The sequence below is a fragment of the Eulemur rufifrons genome, chromosome 2 (genome assembly GCF_041146395.1).
Source record: "Eulemur rufifrons isolate Redbay chromosome 2, OSU_ERuf_1, whole genome shotgun sequence".
Classification (NCBI taxonomy): Eukaryota; Metazoa; Chordata; class Mammalia; order Primates; family Lemuridae; genus Eulemur; species Eulemur rufifrons.
Window position 1 is genome coordinate 23,079,807 of NC_090984.1, and position 16,295 is coordinate 23,096,101.

General features: G+C 56.7%; 1 protein-coding gene across 2 annotated transcripts; it reads right to left on the minus strand.

The window, feature by feature from the left end:
- Positions 1-1,662: 1,662 nt before the first annotated feature.
- CD276 (CD276 molecule) lies at positions 1,663-15,484 on the minus strand. Of its 2 annotated transcripts, XM_069457656.1 has the most exons (9): positions 15,352-15,484; positions 12,559-12,897; positions 12,055-12,369; positions 11,137-11,475; positions 10,653-10,949; positions 6,586-6,720; positions 5,616-5,657; positions 4,108-4,143; positions 1,663-2,697 (listed from the first exon to the last, which is right to left on the minus strand). In XM_069457656.1, the coding sequence occupies exons 1-9, from the start codon at positions 15,428-15,430 to the stop codon at positions 2,675-2,677; spliced, it is 1,605 nt and encodes a 534-aa protein (XP_069313757.1). In that variant the 5' UTR covers positions 15,431-15,484; the 3' UTR covers positions 1,663-2,674. The 2 variants fall into 2 exon arrangements, with proteins under 2 accessions (XP_069313757.1, XP_069313766.1); XM_069457665.1 differs by lacking the exons at positions 12,055-12,369; positions 12,559-12,897 and having other exon boundaries at positions 15,352-15,473.
- Positions 15,485-16,295: the final 811 nt, after the last annotated feature.

Genomic DNA, 16,295 nt, shown 5'->3' on the forward strand with positions numbered 1-16,295 from the left:
CCTTGATGTGTGCCCAGTACTTTACAGTTTGCTTCATCCACCCTCACAACAATCCTTTGAAACAACAGCTGTCACTGCCTCCGCCCTGCAGGTGGGGCTGAGACGACACACTCAGGGGCACACAGTGGCTACAAGGGGCAAAGGCGCATCTGCGGCGCAAGTCTTTCCATTTCAAAACCGCCACACGGCACCGATGATGGGACTTCAAGCAAAGTGACCAATCTCACTCCTAACGCCATTGACTTTGTAACACATCCTTCAGTTTGTAAAGAACACCTCGCACTTTTCAGGAGAGGCTTCCTTAACCCTATTTGTTAATAAAAGATAAGGAAATTAAGGTTCAGAGGATGAAGGACATGGCCACAAGTTAGGAGAAGAGCCAGGATTGAAAGTCAAGGGTCCTGACCCCCAGCCCAGGCCTGTGTAGCCCTGGGATTGACCGACTGGCCCGGTGCTGAGACCATGGCATCTGGGGGCAAACAAACATGGGGCGCTCTGTGGGGCACCACCTCCCCCAGCCTGGCTCTCTGGAAGCCTGTTTGCCTCCTCTCAGGCTTTCTAAGTGGAAGGTGGTTAAAACCTCAGCACCATTTTTCATGTAAGAGAGCCAAGGCCCAGAGAAGGGAAATGCCCTGCTCAGGGGCACAGGGCAGAACTAGGCCCTGGGCCGGACCGGACTCCTGGCCTGGTACCCATCCTGGCTCAGCCAAGAATAGCATGCAGAATTCCTTTCCTGGCATCAGCTTCTTACTGGGTCTCAGCTTCCCAGCCTGTGAAATGGGGACATTAGCAGACCCCCTAAACAAGCCCAGGGTTTGAGTCCTCTGAGGCAAAGAAATGGGGTGATGCTTCCAGGAGTGGGAGAAGACCCATACACTAAGCAAAAGGTCTGGCTTTCTGGATGACCAACTTCACTCCACCTAGAGGGAAACCGAGGCCAGGGAGGGGACACAAGGGCCATGGAGACCCAGTGACTTAAGGATGGTGATGAGAGTCAGGAGCCCCAGGCACTCCTGTCCTGGACTGAAACATCCAGAAGGGAATCTTCCTTTGGGGTCTGGAGCCCACCCTGCTCCCAAACACTTGACAGAGGAAAAAGCTTTTTACAAAGACATTTATTTTTCCCAAAATACACCCCCTAGTTTATAAAACTCCTCAGAGTCCCACATTTAAATTAGAAATCCTCACATCTTCCACTGCTGGGTAGGGAGAGATGGCATCCAGAAGGCGACGGAATATCACAAGTTCTGCTCTACCGGAGGCTGGGGGCTGGCCGGAGGCAAGCCAGGAGGTGTCTGCCCTAGCCCCTGAATAGCACCGTGGGGAGAGTGGGGGGAGTCCCCTCTGTCCCGGAAGCCCTCCTGGCCCTGCCCCACCCCAAGCTCTGAGAGGCCCCAGGCTTGGCCCATGTTGCTGCTATCCAAGGAGTGGAGGGCCTTGGCCACCTGCTCACACCTGGAGAGACATTTTGGAACCCACCAGATTCCCTACTTGTGGCAAGGGGCTGTGTTCCTCTCTGCAGGTTTCTGCCCCGACCCCGTGCTCTGGGTAAGACTCAGGGGTGGGATGGGGGTGAGGTATCCAGGAGGCTGTGGGCACAGCAGGGAACAAGGCAGGAGCTGCCCCATGAACTGCAGGCGGTGAAGCTGCGGCCTGGCTGCAGGGGGAGATGCTCGAAGGAGGGCCCCCAATACCTGACACAGTGCTGACACCCTGTGCTTGCTCCATACACATTAATTAAATGGATAAACGAAAAGGAAGAAACAAAGGCTCCAATGGTGGGAAAAGCAGAGGGACAGAAACTAACCCCCAGGGGACCCACTGAAGACCCCCAGAGAACCAGTGTGACCAGCACACGCTTCCCGCGGGGAGGGCAGGCAGAGAAGAGGGCCTCAGAGGGCACAGCCCGGGGCACCATGCAGGAGACTGGGCCAGGCGGAAGACCACATGTGTTCCGTGTTCCAGCACGTGCACCTGTGAGTCTCTGCACACCTGTGTGTGTGACAGGGGTGAGTGCCCTGTCTTCACTGGGTGGGGAGGGAAAAGGCCAACTTTGGGGCCAGAGCGGAAGGAGGCAGGAGGAGACAGACACTGGGCTCTAGGAGATGCCGAGGCTTAGCGTTCCAGCCTGGGCAGACAGGACTCTGTGCAGGGGTGGGAGACAGGGCCGAGTAACCACAACCAGTGTATCGGGGCCACTGGCAACATGGCAAGGGGTGACTGTGCATTGTGTCCTTGGAGAAATAAGGCAGGGGTCAGTCTGAATATTGCATCCTTTGGAGGAAAAAGGCAGTCAGATGGCCCGTGTGGCATTGGAGGAACAGGGTGGTCGTGTGGTCTGTGGGTCTGTGCACTGTGTCCCTAAGAATAAGGCAGCAGGATGATGTATGTATTGTGTCACTGGAGAAAAGGCAGCAGGCAGGGCGACTTGGAGAAATAAGGTGGGCGTGGTCTGTGTGCTGTGTCCCTAAGAAATAAGGCAGCGGGATGACTTGGGAATAGCATCCATTGAGAAGTAAGGCTGCAGGGTGGCCTGTGTGTCACATCCTGTGGAGAACAAGCACATCTGCCAGAGCGGGACCCATCTGTTGGGGGCAGGGCTCACACTGAGGCCCCAGTACAGCCAGAGGACGGGAGCCCCGGGGCGAGGGCAGCAGCTCCCTGGTCCTGGTGGTCAGGCTATTTCTTGCCCATCATCTGCATTCGTAACGAAAAGAAAAAAAAGGAGGGGGGAGTATTAGATGCCAGAAGCCCAGGTACCAGGTCACAGAACTCAGGTGGGGAGTGTGTGTGACACTGGCCACAGTGGTCCACCAGACAGCCCCTGTGCCGACCACCACCCTGGAGGCCCAGGCGCAGACCTGGGAGCCGGGCATCGGGCAAGACCAGGAAAGCCCCCGAGGGAGACCACCCTCCCCTCACTCACCTCTCTCTCCATCCCACGGGCCCACCCACACGGCCCTCCCCCGGAGCACCGTTCCCCTCCCATCTCCCCCCACCTCGTCCACCCAATCCACCCTCCAAGTCCCAGCCTAAATCCCCCCTCTAGCGGAAGCCCTTCTCCAATGTCCCCTCTCCACACCGATTTCCCCGAGAATGACGCTGTAGGGAAGGAAGCTCCTTCCTTCTGGCTTCTTGTCTCCACGTGGAGGGCCACAGCCCTGACCTCATTCCACATGCTGACGTGAGTGGAGTCGGGGGGGGGAAGGGCTTGGCCCTCCCCTACCCCTCCCTGTCCTGGTCTTTGGGCCTGACTGTTCCCGGGAAAAGGAGCTCCCCCACCTGGACACCACCTCTGCAGTCGTCCAGTGTGGCCAGAGACCGGGGGCCAGGCTGCCTCGCGGAGCAGCAGGATGAGGCAGCCAACTGCTCTGCCCACCCGGCCGCAGTCTCTGGCTACTCCTCAAAGCCAGGCTGACATTGTGATCTCCCTCTGCTCAACTCTTCTGATCGTTTGGTTCCAAGCAACAGGGAAGAGAACAACTTATTTCCTACATCCCCTAATGTGACTGCTGTTACAATGTGAATACTCATGACTGTTAACACTTACTAACCGCCTACTGTGTGCTGGGAACACAGCTGCCCAGCTGAAATGATTTTTCAAGCCTCAGCTGAGTTAGGAGTCCTGTGACTAGGTTCTGACCACTGGGAGGGAAGAAGTGATGCGCTACTTCCAGTCAAGCCCTAGAAGGAAACATGCCCTCCTCTTCCTCTTCCTCTTTCCCCTCTGCCTCTGGAGGGGGCATGGAAGCTGGAGCAGCCTCTTGGACCTGGGGATGGAAGCTCTGAGTTGAAGAGGGCAAAACCCAGGTAACTGGAACCTGGCTCCAGGACGTCGTGGCTCTAAGATTACCTATGCTCGGACTTTTACCGGAGAGAGAAAAACTCCTGCCCTGGTTAAACCTCTGCCATACTTGGGTCCTATTAGAACAGCTGGGACCTCAGTGACTCAGCCCTCTGCCATCTCACCGGGGGAAGCTGAGGCTGCTCTTCCGGGGAGGGAGCCTCAGGTCACCAGTGAAAGGCGGACACCCACCCACACCCCCGCCTCCTACCCACGGAGGCACCAGCACACAGACACACAACCCAAGCACCACACATCTTTACCTTCTTTGCTTTCGGAGTGTTTCAGAGGCTGCAGGGCTGCAAAACAGGAAGGAGCATGTGAGGGAGGAGCCATGGAAAGCCGAGGGGTAGGGTGTCAGGTGGGGGGAGAAGTGAGGGCCAGAAGGACCAGGAGGAGGGGACAGGAGGAAGAAATTGGCAGGGCAGGGACAATGTCACAGCACCAGGGAAGGGGCCCTGGGCTGCTATCCCAAGCCCCAGTCCCAAGTCTCAGCTCCACTCTGTGGCTTGTCACTACTCTCTCTGAGCCACAGTTCTCTGTGTCTATACAATGGGGACAACCACCCAGCCCTCCAGCGAACTGGAGGCGTGGAAGTGCCCTGAGCCCATGCTATGCACAAGGTGACAGGAGGCGCTAAAGGAGGCTGGCCGATCTGCAGGTACCCCCCAGTGGGCCTGGGACCATGTGGAACGGAGACTGACCAAATCTCTAGCCCACCCTCTTTTCCCCACACCCTCCCTTCTGCCAACAACGTCTGCCTCTGAGCATGAAAAATGAGGTCTGATCCCAGAGCTCTCCATGCCTGCCACACTGGGCACCAACAGGCAGAGAATTAATTGGCATAATTTATAGCAGTCCCCAGGTGTCAATCTCCTGTCTGCGGGGGTGGGGAGGAAACTGGTGTCAACTGGAACCATCCCAAATGGCTCAGCAGGAACCCACCTCTCCCAGCCCAGGACGCCCTGGAAGAGAAGCCTCCCGTGGCCGCGGCATCAGTGCCTTGGCGTCCACCCCAAGCAGGGCTCCAGGTTTACTGTGCAATGTCCTTACTGTGCAAACCACCTCCCAATCCAGTCAATCGAGAGGACTTCAAAACAGGCCTCTGGTGCCACCAGGGCAGGGTCAGAATGACATTTTACAGACAGGAAATTGAAGCCCAGAGGAACAAAGCACCTTGCCCTGAGTTAAAAGGCCTCTAACTAGAACAGGACAGTCTTAGCTATTTGCCTGATAATAACAGGACTCCAGTGTATTAAGCACATACTGGGTGCCAGGTACGGTACTAGGTCCTTTATAGACATTATCACAATTAATTCCACCCAAACAACCTATGAACCTGTTAGAATGCCCATTTTATTAATACACAGGAGGAAACTGAGGCCAGAGAGGCAAAGCGACTTGCTCGAGGCCACTCAGTTTACAAGAGATGGAGCTGGAACTCAAACCCAGACTGCCCTGTGTCGAGTCCCTGCTCCCACCCCTGGGAAGCCATCAGACTCCGCAATGCAGGGTCAGTCGGGCAGACTGGGCCCTGGCAGAGCTGCAAGGCTGGCAGGAGAAATGAAGCTACATCTGGCGGCGGTCAGATCTGCCTCCACGCCTAGCTCCGAGCGAAGAGCGGACTCCCCTGGTCAAGAGGCCTCACTCCAGAGGACACACGTCGTTCAAACCCTACAGCAAATCTGGCCCCTCCAGATCCTGAAGTCCTTTCTCTTGTCCCTTATGTTCCTCCGCCAGCCAAGAGGGCCAGCTCCAAGCTCAGACTCACCCGTCTTGGATCCTTCTCCCTCCCCATCCTGGTCCTCAGCTCCTAGAAGACAAGAACTCAGTGTGAACAAACATCTTTCTCAGCCGCACGTTGGTCCCTGCCCTTCCCCAGCAGGGAGTGCAGCAGGCCGGCAAGCGGGGCCAGAGCAGGCCTGACCTGTGCCCCGAATGCTGGACCCGGGGCTGCAACTCGGGGTCAGGGCCGAGCCTGAGACAGAATGAGGGGGCCCCCAGCCTGGAGCCCACCACTCACCCAGCCAGGGACCACCTCCCCACCCTCCACCAGCCCACCCAGCCCCGCCTCACCCAGCCCCCCACCATCACCCTCCAACAGATGCACCCGCCCAGCCGCCCATGCACTCGGCCTGCCACCTGCCCGCTGCACAGGTACTCACCTTCCTGCCACCCAGCCATCCTCTCCTCCACTGTCCTTCCTGAGCCCCAGCCACGTCCCAGCCTCTGGTCACCCACCTTCTCTTATGTCTGTGTTTACCCATGTGTCCATTCCCAGGGTCAACTCACTCACCCGCCAGTGTCCTCTGACCCACTGCCAACTGCCATTGTCCACTCAGACTGAGCCTCAGCCCAGCAAATGGCAGCTGCTTCAGACTCTAGCCACTCTGAGGCAGACACACACCCTACCCTGCGACATGCATTTGTGCTGTGCAGTCCCCATGCTCTAATCTGCTCTCACTCAGACAGGCTCACGTGACTCCCACTCTCCCAGGCACACCTGTTGGCACGGACACGCTCATCCGCTTGTAGCACCCGGCCCTGCACACCCGCCACCTTCCGGTCACGCTCACATCCACTCTCATCCTGCCACATTTGCACGCGGACAGGCTCACGCACGAAGGACACAGTAGACTCAGTTCACACACACACACTCTAGGCCCATTTGCACACCCTCACTCCCTCTGTCCCTAGAAAGTGACGCTATTGATCTCACACACACCCCTTCTCCCACTCACCTGCATTCTCCTCCTCACAGCTCTGTTTGATCTTTCTCCAGCACACGAAGGCCAGGGCCACCAGCAGTGCGACGAGACAGATGGACAGCCCCACGGTCACCCACAGGGCCTCAGGGGGGAACGTCATGGGCTGCCCTGGGAGGGGAATTGGGGAGAATGAGACCAGCATGCTTGGCTCCCACGGCCCAAGGTGTGACAGGGGTCCCCACCCTCACCGGGCCCTAACACTATGAATGAAGCTCACTGAAGTTCCCACCGCCCCCTCCCCATACCACCCCCAAACCCCGACAGCCATGGCTCGGGGCTCATGCTGTGTTGTGGACATGCTGCAACCAGGAAGGGCTGAAGAGGCTGTGGTTGAATGGTGCTCAAGAATCTTCTATGGCTCCCCACTGACTTCTGAATAATGCTTCAAGCCTCTCAGGATGATCCAAGAACCTCTACGCTTTCCTTGCCGACAGTGCTCTCACCAGTATGGTGAATGTTCCTAAAACCCTCCGGACTATCAGTCAGGAGCGTAGCAAACGCCAACCCCACAAAGCGACACAGTACAACAAGCGCAAGGATTCTGTGTGCCCAGGGAAAGCGGTGTTATGACAGGAGGCCGAGGGGCTATGGTGGGCAGAGGAAGCTGACTGTCCCGCAAAAGGCTAGAATGACAGAGAAGACGGCGCCGCGGCGAGAGTGTGCCAGTCCGGCCGCAGGTCTAGGCGGATGCCGCCACTGGGAGATGCGAGCATTTGGAACTGGGAGGACATAAGAAGAGAAAGTGCCAGCCATTCAGTTCTAAGCATCATCTTTTGTTTTATTATGAACATAACAAAATCTTGAGGTTATGTTCACTTCAAAAAAGAAAAAATCAAAAAGAACCTGCGTAATCCGGCTGCTGCGTAGCCTCCCCCGGCCCTTCTTTCTAGCTCCGCTGCAGGAGCCTCTGCCCCAGCCAACCTGCGGGCCTGGCCGTTCTCTGCAGAGACAACCCGCTCTCCCCAGCCCCCCTCATTGCCGTCTGCCTCTGCTGCCTGACAAGCGCCCCCATCCTCCACCGGCTCCACATTCACCTCCTCAGGAGCCCTCCCCGGCTTCGCCAGCCCCACCCGGCGACAGCCCCCTCCTGTGGATCAGGAGTCAGCAAACTGCAGCCCGTGGGCCACATCTGGCTGGTGGCCTGTTTGTGTACAGTCCGTGAACTAGCAGTAGTTTTTACATGCGTAAAGGGTTACCAAAACAGGGTAGGGGGAGGAGGAACAGAAGGAAAAGCAGCAGCCACAGAGATGGTGAGTGGGCCCCCAAAGCCCGAAGCACCCACTCCCCAGCCCTTTACAGAAACGTCTGCGGAGCCCTGCACGTAGATGAGGTCACTAAGGGCGCTGGAGCAAGTGTTCCCTGTTTCCCCAGGGACTCACACAGGTCTGGAGGGGCCTCGCCAGGGGACACTCATGTGAAACACTGAGGCCCCTCCTGTTAGATATCGCGTGTCAGGAAGGATGGAAGCCCGGCCAGGGCCAGCAGCTGTTCTGAGCACAGGCCCACCTGGCTCCTGCAGGCACACCAGCCTCCGGCCCAGCCCGGGGACCCATGCTGGGTCCTGGGCAGAGGCCTTGGGGGAAAAAAATCTAACAAAAGACACACTGCTCTACTCTGCTGTCTGGAGACAGTGAGTGCGCAGGGCACCAGCAGCTTCTGCAGGGGCATCATCACTGCAGCAAGCAGTGCCATTAACCCTTCGGTTGCAGGGGCCATGGTACAGACGCACCTTGGGCAGGGATTTGCAGCAGATGTTACCTTCGATGGGCATGGCTGGCAAAACTGCTACTCTAGACATTGGAAGCAAAGGGACCCATCACCCCGGTAAGCAGGAGCCAGAGTAGCAGGCAGGAAGGAGGACGGTAGCTGACATGGTGGCCAGGAAGGCCCGTCCACGAAGCACACATAAACCCCTGGAATCCCAACATGAGGCTCTAGCAGCAGAGGAGGGAACAGAGCTCTAGAAATACTCGAGGGGAGAGTCGCTTTCTATGCTCACCCCTAGGCAGCTGCTGGTGCCTAGAACACAGACCAGACTTGCCCTTGTTCACCCGCGAAAGGACGGAGCCGGGGCTCAGGCCATGTCTCCAGCCTCCAGGGCTCCTCCACATGCAGGGCTTGCTCCATAAAGCCCCCTCCACGGAGAGGCTCTGCCCAGCACACGCAACCTCACTAACCTCCATCAGGTGTGGGAGAGACCAGCTGGAGGACTGACAGTCTGAATCCCAGAATGTTTTACACGGCACAAAGCTGCCCGAAGCAAAATACAGGCCAAGGGCTCCAAAGTAGGCCAGACCTGCTCTGACAAAACAGGAGGCTGGCTGGTGGGGAGGAGAGAAAATTAGGCTGAGAGGCCAGAGTTGGATTCTGATCCTGGTTCATCTGCTCACGGCGGGGCGCTGGCGCCCAGGTCCACAGATGCCCGTGGATGAGTTTAGAGAGGCCACGAACCCTCCGCAGTTACATGCAAACTACTGCCGTTCTCATTTATCCAGTTTTCTAAGAGGGGCCTGACCCCTGAAAGATTCAGAGCCTGTGGCCTTGGGAACGTTCCCTCTTCTCTCTGGACCACAGTTTCCTCATCTGTGAAATGTGCTTGGCAACCACAGTCACTAAATGAAACCACTTTAAATGTTACCTGCTGAGGTTTACACTCACCAGCCCTTTCTGCACGGCACTGCAAATGACCACCAAGTCCCCTTATCATCCAAGACTCTCTCAGCTCCCTCGTGCCGCTGGAGGCTTCCTGACTTCTGCCCCCTTCTCTGAAAGCTTCACATTCTCCACCAACCTCACTCTATCTTACATTTCTTACTTTCTCCTGTGAACACCATCTTCACTACCAGACCATAAGCTGTTCTCTAAAAGGTCAAGGAGATGTCCCAACATAAAAGAGCCCAGGCCAGTGACTCTCACAGAGACCACAGACCCAGGGGGTCTCCAGGGAGAGGTAGGTTCAGTCTCAGGAAGAGGGTGGGCAGAGGGAACACAGCCTTGCCAGAAGGAAACATTGAAAGGAGGAGGAAGAATGAGCCTGAACTCCTGGCAGACAGAGTGATGGGCCGGGGCTTCGAGCTTGTCACAAGTGAAGACCACACAAGGCTCAAGGGGCAGAAGCAAGACAGGAACAAGTCAGTGGGTCCCGAGGTCTGTGAAGACCCTGCAAACCCACGGGAGAGTAGAAGTTGGGTGGGCTGGGGGGTCGGATGGAAGTTGTGGGAAAAGACAAGAAGAGAACCAGACAGACAGAACTTGCTGTCCTGACCTCAGAGTATGCCGGGCGGTACCAGGGTAAGCTCGGTTGGTGCAGGGGCAGAATGGAGGAGCCAGACTGAGCAGGCAGGCCTAGGGAAGGACTGGATAGATCCTGCCTCTCCTAGACTGAACATGGGCCTGAGCCCCCTTCCCGCTCCGGGCACAAGGGGTGCCCACCTGGGCTAGGACCTGGAAACCAGAAACTGAGCAGAGCCAAATGGGCGGCCTCTATCTAGTGTTTGACCACGTGGGGGCAGCAGAGACGGCCCCTGCCAATCCAACCGCTGCCTGGGTGGAGCTCCAGTCTGCAAGGGCTGGCTCTGACTCAGGTGAGGGGGACTGACCACCTGGAGAGAGGCCCAGATGTCCCCAGGGCTTCAGAATCTGATGGCACCCGTGGACGCAGCAATAACTTCCCACACCTGCACAAGTTCCCGTTGGAAAGCACACCTTCATCATGACCCCGGGCCATGCCCTGTGGCTGCCCCAGAATTCCCGCCCTCATTTTCAGATTCCAGGCAGGTACTTTGTCCTCTACAGAAGCAGCATTAAGTGCTACCTTAAGTGTTCTTAGGAAAGCAAATATTATGAATGATTGTCCTCAGCCCATTAAAGTTAAGTCCTTTAAGAACGTCTTGTTGGAAAGAGTTTGAGACACCTGAAATCTATGAAAGTGATTTTTAAAGTCTTCTGACGACCCAAACCTATAGAAATTTCAGCTTTGGGTCTAATAAAGAAGTGCATGCTCCCTCCATCCTTCCCCAGCTGTCCAGCTGCCCCTTCACCTGTGATGGTGACGGAGCCATGTGCGTCCTGCTGCAGCACCGGGTTGCGCACCAGGCAGCTGTAGGTGCCATTAGCGCCCAGCACCACCCTCAGGACGCTGTGCACGTCGAACAAGCCCTGCTCGTTGGCCATCTGCGACGTGGTCACGTTGCCGGTCAAGGGCGCACCCTGCCCATCCTGCCAGTACACCTCCGCCTCAGGGTAGCCCCGGTAGCTGGAACACGTGATGGTCACCATGTCCCCGGGCCGCAGGTCCTTGTTGGGCTCCAGGGTCATGCTGGGCTTCGAGTAGGGGGCTGGAGGAGGCAAAGGGCAGGGGTCAAGGGCAAGGGAGGGGAGATGCAGGGGAAGAAAAAGATGCGGGGTCAGCGCTACGGGGTCAGCGCTATGGCTTGGGGTCTGGGGGCAGTGCTGCGCAGGGGGTGGGCTGCAGGAGGAATGGAGGGTGGACCCAGGGGAGGACGCCCCCCTCCCGGCGCTCACCGGCCACCTGCAGGCTGACTGCAGCACTGCCGAAGTCCCGGATGCTCACGAAGCAGGTGAAGCTACCCTCGTCCGCCACGCGCACGCGCTGCAGCCGCAGGGACGCGTTGCCCTGAGCCAGCAGGTCCGGGAAGAGCGCCGTGCGGTTGGCATAGGCGCTGCCCTGGTCCCGGCCCTCGGCGAAGCTGTGCACCAGCTGTTTGGTGTCTGTCAGCTGCCAGATGAGGTTGAGCTGCGCCAGGCTGAAGCCGGGCTCGGGGGAGAAGGAGCAGCGCAGGGTGGCGTCGGTGCCCACCAGGGCCACCACGGGGTCTTCAGGGACCTGGACCTCCACGGCTCCTGGGGACAGAGAGACAAAGCAGTGATGAGCGGCAAGGACTCTCCAGGCTACCACCCCACAGTCTCCTCCATCAACCCCCAGGCCCTGTTCCATCTTCCTATTTTATCCTTAGCCCCGAAGGCAGGTTGAGTCCCAGCGTTCTCAGCTATGGAGCCTCCCCAATCTTCCGAGAGCAACCCCAGCAGGTTGGCCTCGGCCTGGCAAGTTCAATCTCGGGGTGCCAGGCCTGGGGCACTGATGCTCAGGGGCTCTGGCCCTGGCAACACCCCTCACCCATCAGGACTCCCTTCCCTCTCCTGTCCCTCTGTTCTCCACTGCCCCAGATGTGTCTCCATCCTTTCTAGAGGTTTCTGGAGCCTTGAAATCAAGACAGCCAAGGCCTATGATTACTGACCACCGCCCAATCGGGGTGTCCGCCCACACACTTTCTCTCTCTCCCTGTCATTACTGGGCATCTGGCTGTTCTGGGAAATTGAAGGTAGAAGCCAGATTCGGATCCCCCAGCCCCTGCTAATAGAACCAGAAGCCCCTCCCTCAGGGGGACATTTAAACAAATAAACAACAACAACAAAAAAAACCTGTGGGACTTCTATGGGGTGTGATGGTGACGGAGCCATGTGCGTCCTGCTGCAGCACCGGGTTGCGCACCAGGCAGCTATAGGTGCCATTGGCGCCCAGCACCACCCTCAGGACACTGTGCACGTCGAACAAGCCCTGCTCGTTGGCCATCTGCGACGTGGTCACGTTGCTGGTCAAGGGCGCACCCTGCCCATCCTGCCAGTACACCTCCGCCTTGGGGTAGCCCCGGTAGCTGGAGCACGTGATGGTCACCATGTCCCCAGGCCGCAGGTCCTTGTTGGGCTCCAGGGTCATGCTGGGCTTCGAGTAGGGGGCTGGAGGAGGCAAAGGGCAGGAGTCAAGGGCAAGAGAGGGGAGATGCAGGGGAAGAAAAGGATGCATGAGGCTGTGAGTACGGGGTCAGCACTGGGGCTTGGGTTCTGGGGGCAGCGGTGCACAGGGGGTGGGCTGTGGGAACAATGGAGGGTGGACCCGGGAGAGGACGCCCCCCTCCCGGCGCTCACCGGCCACCTGCAGGCTGACCGCAGCACTGCCGAAGTCCCGGATGCTCACGAAGCAGGTGAAGCTGCCCTCGTCCGCCACGCGCACGCGCTGCAGCCGCAGGGACGCGTTGCCCTGAGCCAGCAGGTCCGGGAAGAGCGCCGTGCGGTTGGCATAGGCGCTGCCCTGGTCCCGGCCCTCGGCGAAGCTGTGCACCAGCTGTTTGGTGTCTGTCAGCTGCCAGATGAGGTTGAGCTGCGCCAGGCTGAAGCCGGGCTCGGGGGAGAAGGAGCAGCGCAGGGTGGCGTCGGTGCCCACCAGGGCCACCACGGGGTCTTCAGGGACCTGGACCTCCAGAGCTCCTGGGGACAGAGATATGGAGGGGCGGGGTTTCTCCCAGCCTTGCTGGTGCCCCTCCCGTCACCAGCTAACCCCAGGCCCTGTCCAATCCTCCTTTCACACCTGAGACCCAAAATAAGTTTATTGCCTTAGGCCTTCATTCAGTCGAGGAGAAAATAGGGGCCACCTATACGTGCCAGGTATGAATTAGGAGTGCAACAGAGCAAGACCAAGGCACGCCCTGCAGAACTTACACCTGAATGGGAGGGACAAACTAGCACACAAATTCTCATTTGCATGTAATTAGGGTATGAAAGAAGAAAAGAAGCCAACGATTAGAAAGTAAAGTGGTAGCTTTTCAAAAATCAGCAGGTACTTTACATCTATCTGTGCTATTTCATTTTCCCGTAAATATATGTTATTTTATGAATTGGGAAGGGAAGTCTAAAATGTATACACCAAAAATGTTAGGGGTTTTCTCTGGGTGAGGGGATCACAAGTGCTTTTTATCTTTTCCTAAATAAACATGACTAGTTCTTATACGAGAAGGAATACCCATACCTTTCAATATGGTAGTGAGACATGTTCTCTTTAAAGAGATATGGAGCTGAGATTTATGGGGAATGCAAAGGAGCTGACATGCAATAAGCCAGCGTAGGAGTGTTCCCGGTAGAGGGAACAGCAGGTGGGAGGCCCCGAGGCGAGATCCGGTGTGCTGTGTGAAAATATCAGGAAGTGTCCAGCGTGGCAGAGGCTGGATGGCATCTGGGTGGAGCATGTCCAATCCAGAGCAAGGAGGGCTCTGAGAGAACCAAGTAACGGACTTAGGTTTTTCCAAGAGCAATCGGAAGTCATTGGGGAGTGTTAATCAGGCATAATCTGGGTAGCAATGCTTAAAACTCAGTCTCTCTCTTCTAAGGAGAGTAGACCCTAGAAAGGCAAGAGGAAGACTATTTAGAGGTTATATCAGAAGTGATGGTGGTGTGGCTTCAGAGGGCGGCAGGGGAGATGGAGAGAATGGGACGGATTCAAGGTTTGTTTAGGAGGGAGAATCAACAGGGCTTGCTGATGAGTTAGGGGTGAGGGGAAAGCAGGAGCAGAAAGCCCAGCAGCCCAAGGCAACTCCACCCCTAGCGGCAGGGTGGGGCGGTTCCCAAACCTGAGCCCCCAGAAAGGAGCCCCCGAGGCAGGGTCCCCTGCCATACATCCTCCAGTGGAGTTACCCTGCCACTCCCAGCCCAGTCACCTCTGTCTCCATTCTAGCTCTTCTTTTAGAGCCCTGGAAATTCAGGCAGGGGTTCCTGATAGCCTTTCTTTTGGGAGGGTGAGCCCCCCACCCTAGCACTGCCTGTTGGGTAATGCTTGGATTAAGTGTGTGCTTTGGGCACCAGCAAAGCAGACACACACAAAATGTGTGAGGATCAAACAGCCTTGAAACAAAGCTAATTGAATACAGGACCCATTAAAGGTTTCTTGCATTTAGAAAAATAACATTTATTTTATGGTATTTTTATTGTGAATTCCACACAGGGAAGGGGTATCATAATCTTTGCAGTGCAAGGAGATTTCTAAAGGTCTTAAGCTGGCCCTGGATCTCTTGCTGCAACCTCAGGTGCCTCAGGCCAGTTCTCATCCCCTGCCAGCTGGACCAGGGTGCATCTGGGGCGTGGATCCTGAGAAGTCACCCAGACAAAGCCCTTTCTCTAGAGAAATCAGAGCAGCCACGGTTAGAGATGTGCATCGTCTCTGTCACGGCCACGAGGTGGCGCCAGACACTCAGCTTTGTCTTTGGAATAAGTCTCTCCCTCAGAGCAAAGATGCTGACTGAGATTTGAAATACGATGAGGATATTGGTATTAAAGTAGCTACCATTATTGAGTGCTCACTATGTGCCAAGCACTGCGTGGGAAGAGCCACCTCATTTATTCAACACAGTTCGTGAGCACCTACTGTGTAGCTGCCACTCATCCTGGCCCTGGGGTGGGGGCAGCGGGAACAGGCAAGTAAACCTAGAACATGTCAGGGGAAGTGAATGCAAGCAAGATGAATGCAGGAGGGTCAGTATAGGGAGGATGAGGGATGGCGTGCTATTTTATACAAGGTAGCTAGTAAGTCTTGCCGAGGTGTCATTTGAGCAAAACACCTGAACAAAATAATGGGTCAAGTCATGCAGATGTCTGGCAGAGCAGAAAGTTCCAAGCAGAGGAGACAGTATGTGCAAAGGTCCTGAGGAAAAGCACACACAGTGTGTTCAGGAAACAGCATTATCATATTTAGTGCTCGCATGTCCATTTCACAGACAAGGAAATGGAGGCTAAGAAGGTAAAGTAAGTTGCCTGCTGGATCCCAGAGGCAGAAATGAGTATGGCCCTGCCAGCCAGAGCCAGCGCGGCAGGACCCCTGGTGGGAGTGGGCACCCCTCCCCCATGGCCACTATCCCTGTGCCCCACCTCCAGTCCCCAGGCTGCTCCCCTCACCTGTGAGGCAGAACCACAGCACTCCCAGGGCTGCGCCCCCGTGCACGTCCATGCCAGGCCTGCCGCGTCCACACAGCATCTTCCTGCGGGGCAGCTGACAGCTGGGCTCTCCGTGGGAGAAGGCTGCCCCTGCCTAGGAGGAAGAGGAAGTGAGGCCTTTGTCTGCAAAGGTCCTCCCGAGGCCCTCTCTCACCACATCTCCCTGGACCGGCGTGGGGAAGGCTGCAGCTGCCCACTGGGAGCTCCTCCTTCCTGTACCCCACAGGGCTTCCTGCTGAGGGGTCTCTGTGAGAGGGGCCGGCAGGAGGCAGTCACTGGGGAAGCTGGGATGCAGTCTTTCACCCTAAGATGCTGGTATCCAAATATAAGGAAGAGGAAGCAAGGCGGTAAGTAAAGGCCTGCTCTGGGGCAAGGACGTGTGCGGGACAACTTGGCTTCAGACAATAGCTAGTGGGGAGCGCAGGAGCCCAGGCTGAAGCCAGACTTGGGGATCAGCTAAGAGGTAGGAACTTCAACCTAAAGGCAGCTGGGAGCCACTAAAGGTTCTTGAGTAGGAGAAATGACATGGTCAGAGCTGAACTCAATAAGGATTAATCTGACAGCAGCTGCAGGATAAACAGCAGTGCCAGGCACAAGAGAAGCAGCAGGTCTGGGTACGAGTTATGGCATCTGAGGACATGGGGAGAGAGAAAGGGAGCAGTCAGGGTGTCCAGGGCTTTGAGCCCCAGTGCCCAGGTGGGGCATTCACTGAGGCAGAGAACACAGATGTGTGAAGTTAACGATATTTGTGAAGAAATTTCCAGGGCAGACTACTAGGAGGCAGCTGAGTATATGAGTGTGGGACTCGAGAGAGAGGACATTTAGTAGTTTAATACATCTGACACATCTGTATTGAGTGACGAACACAGATCAGAAACAGAAGAGGCCACGACTGGGGCTGACCC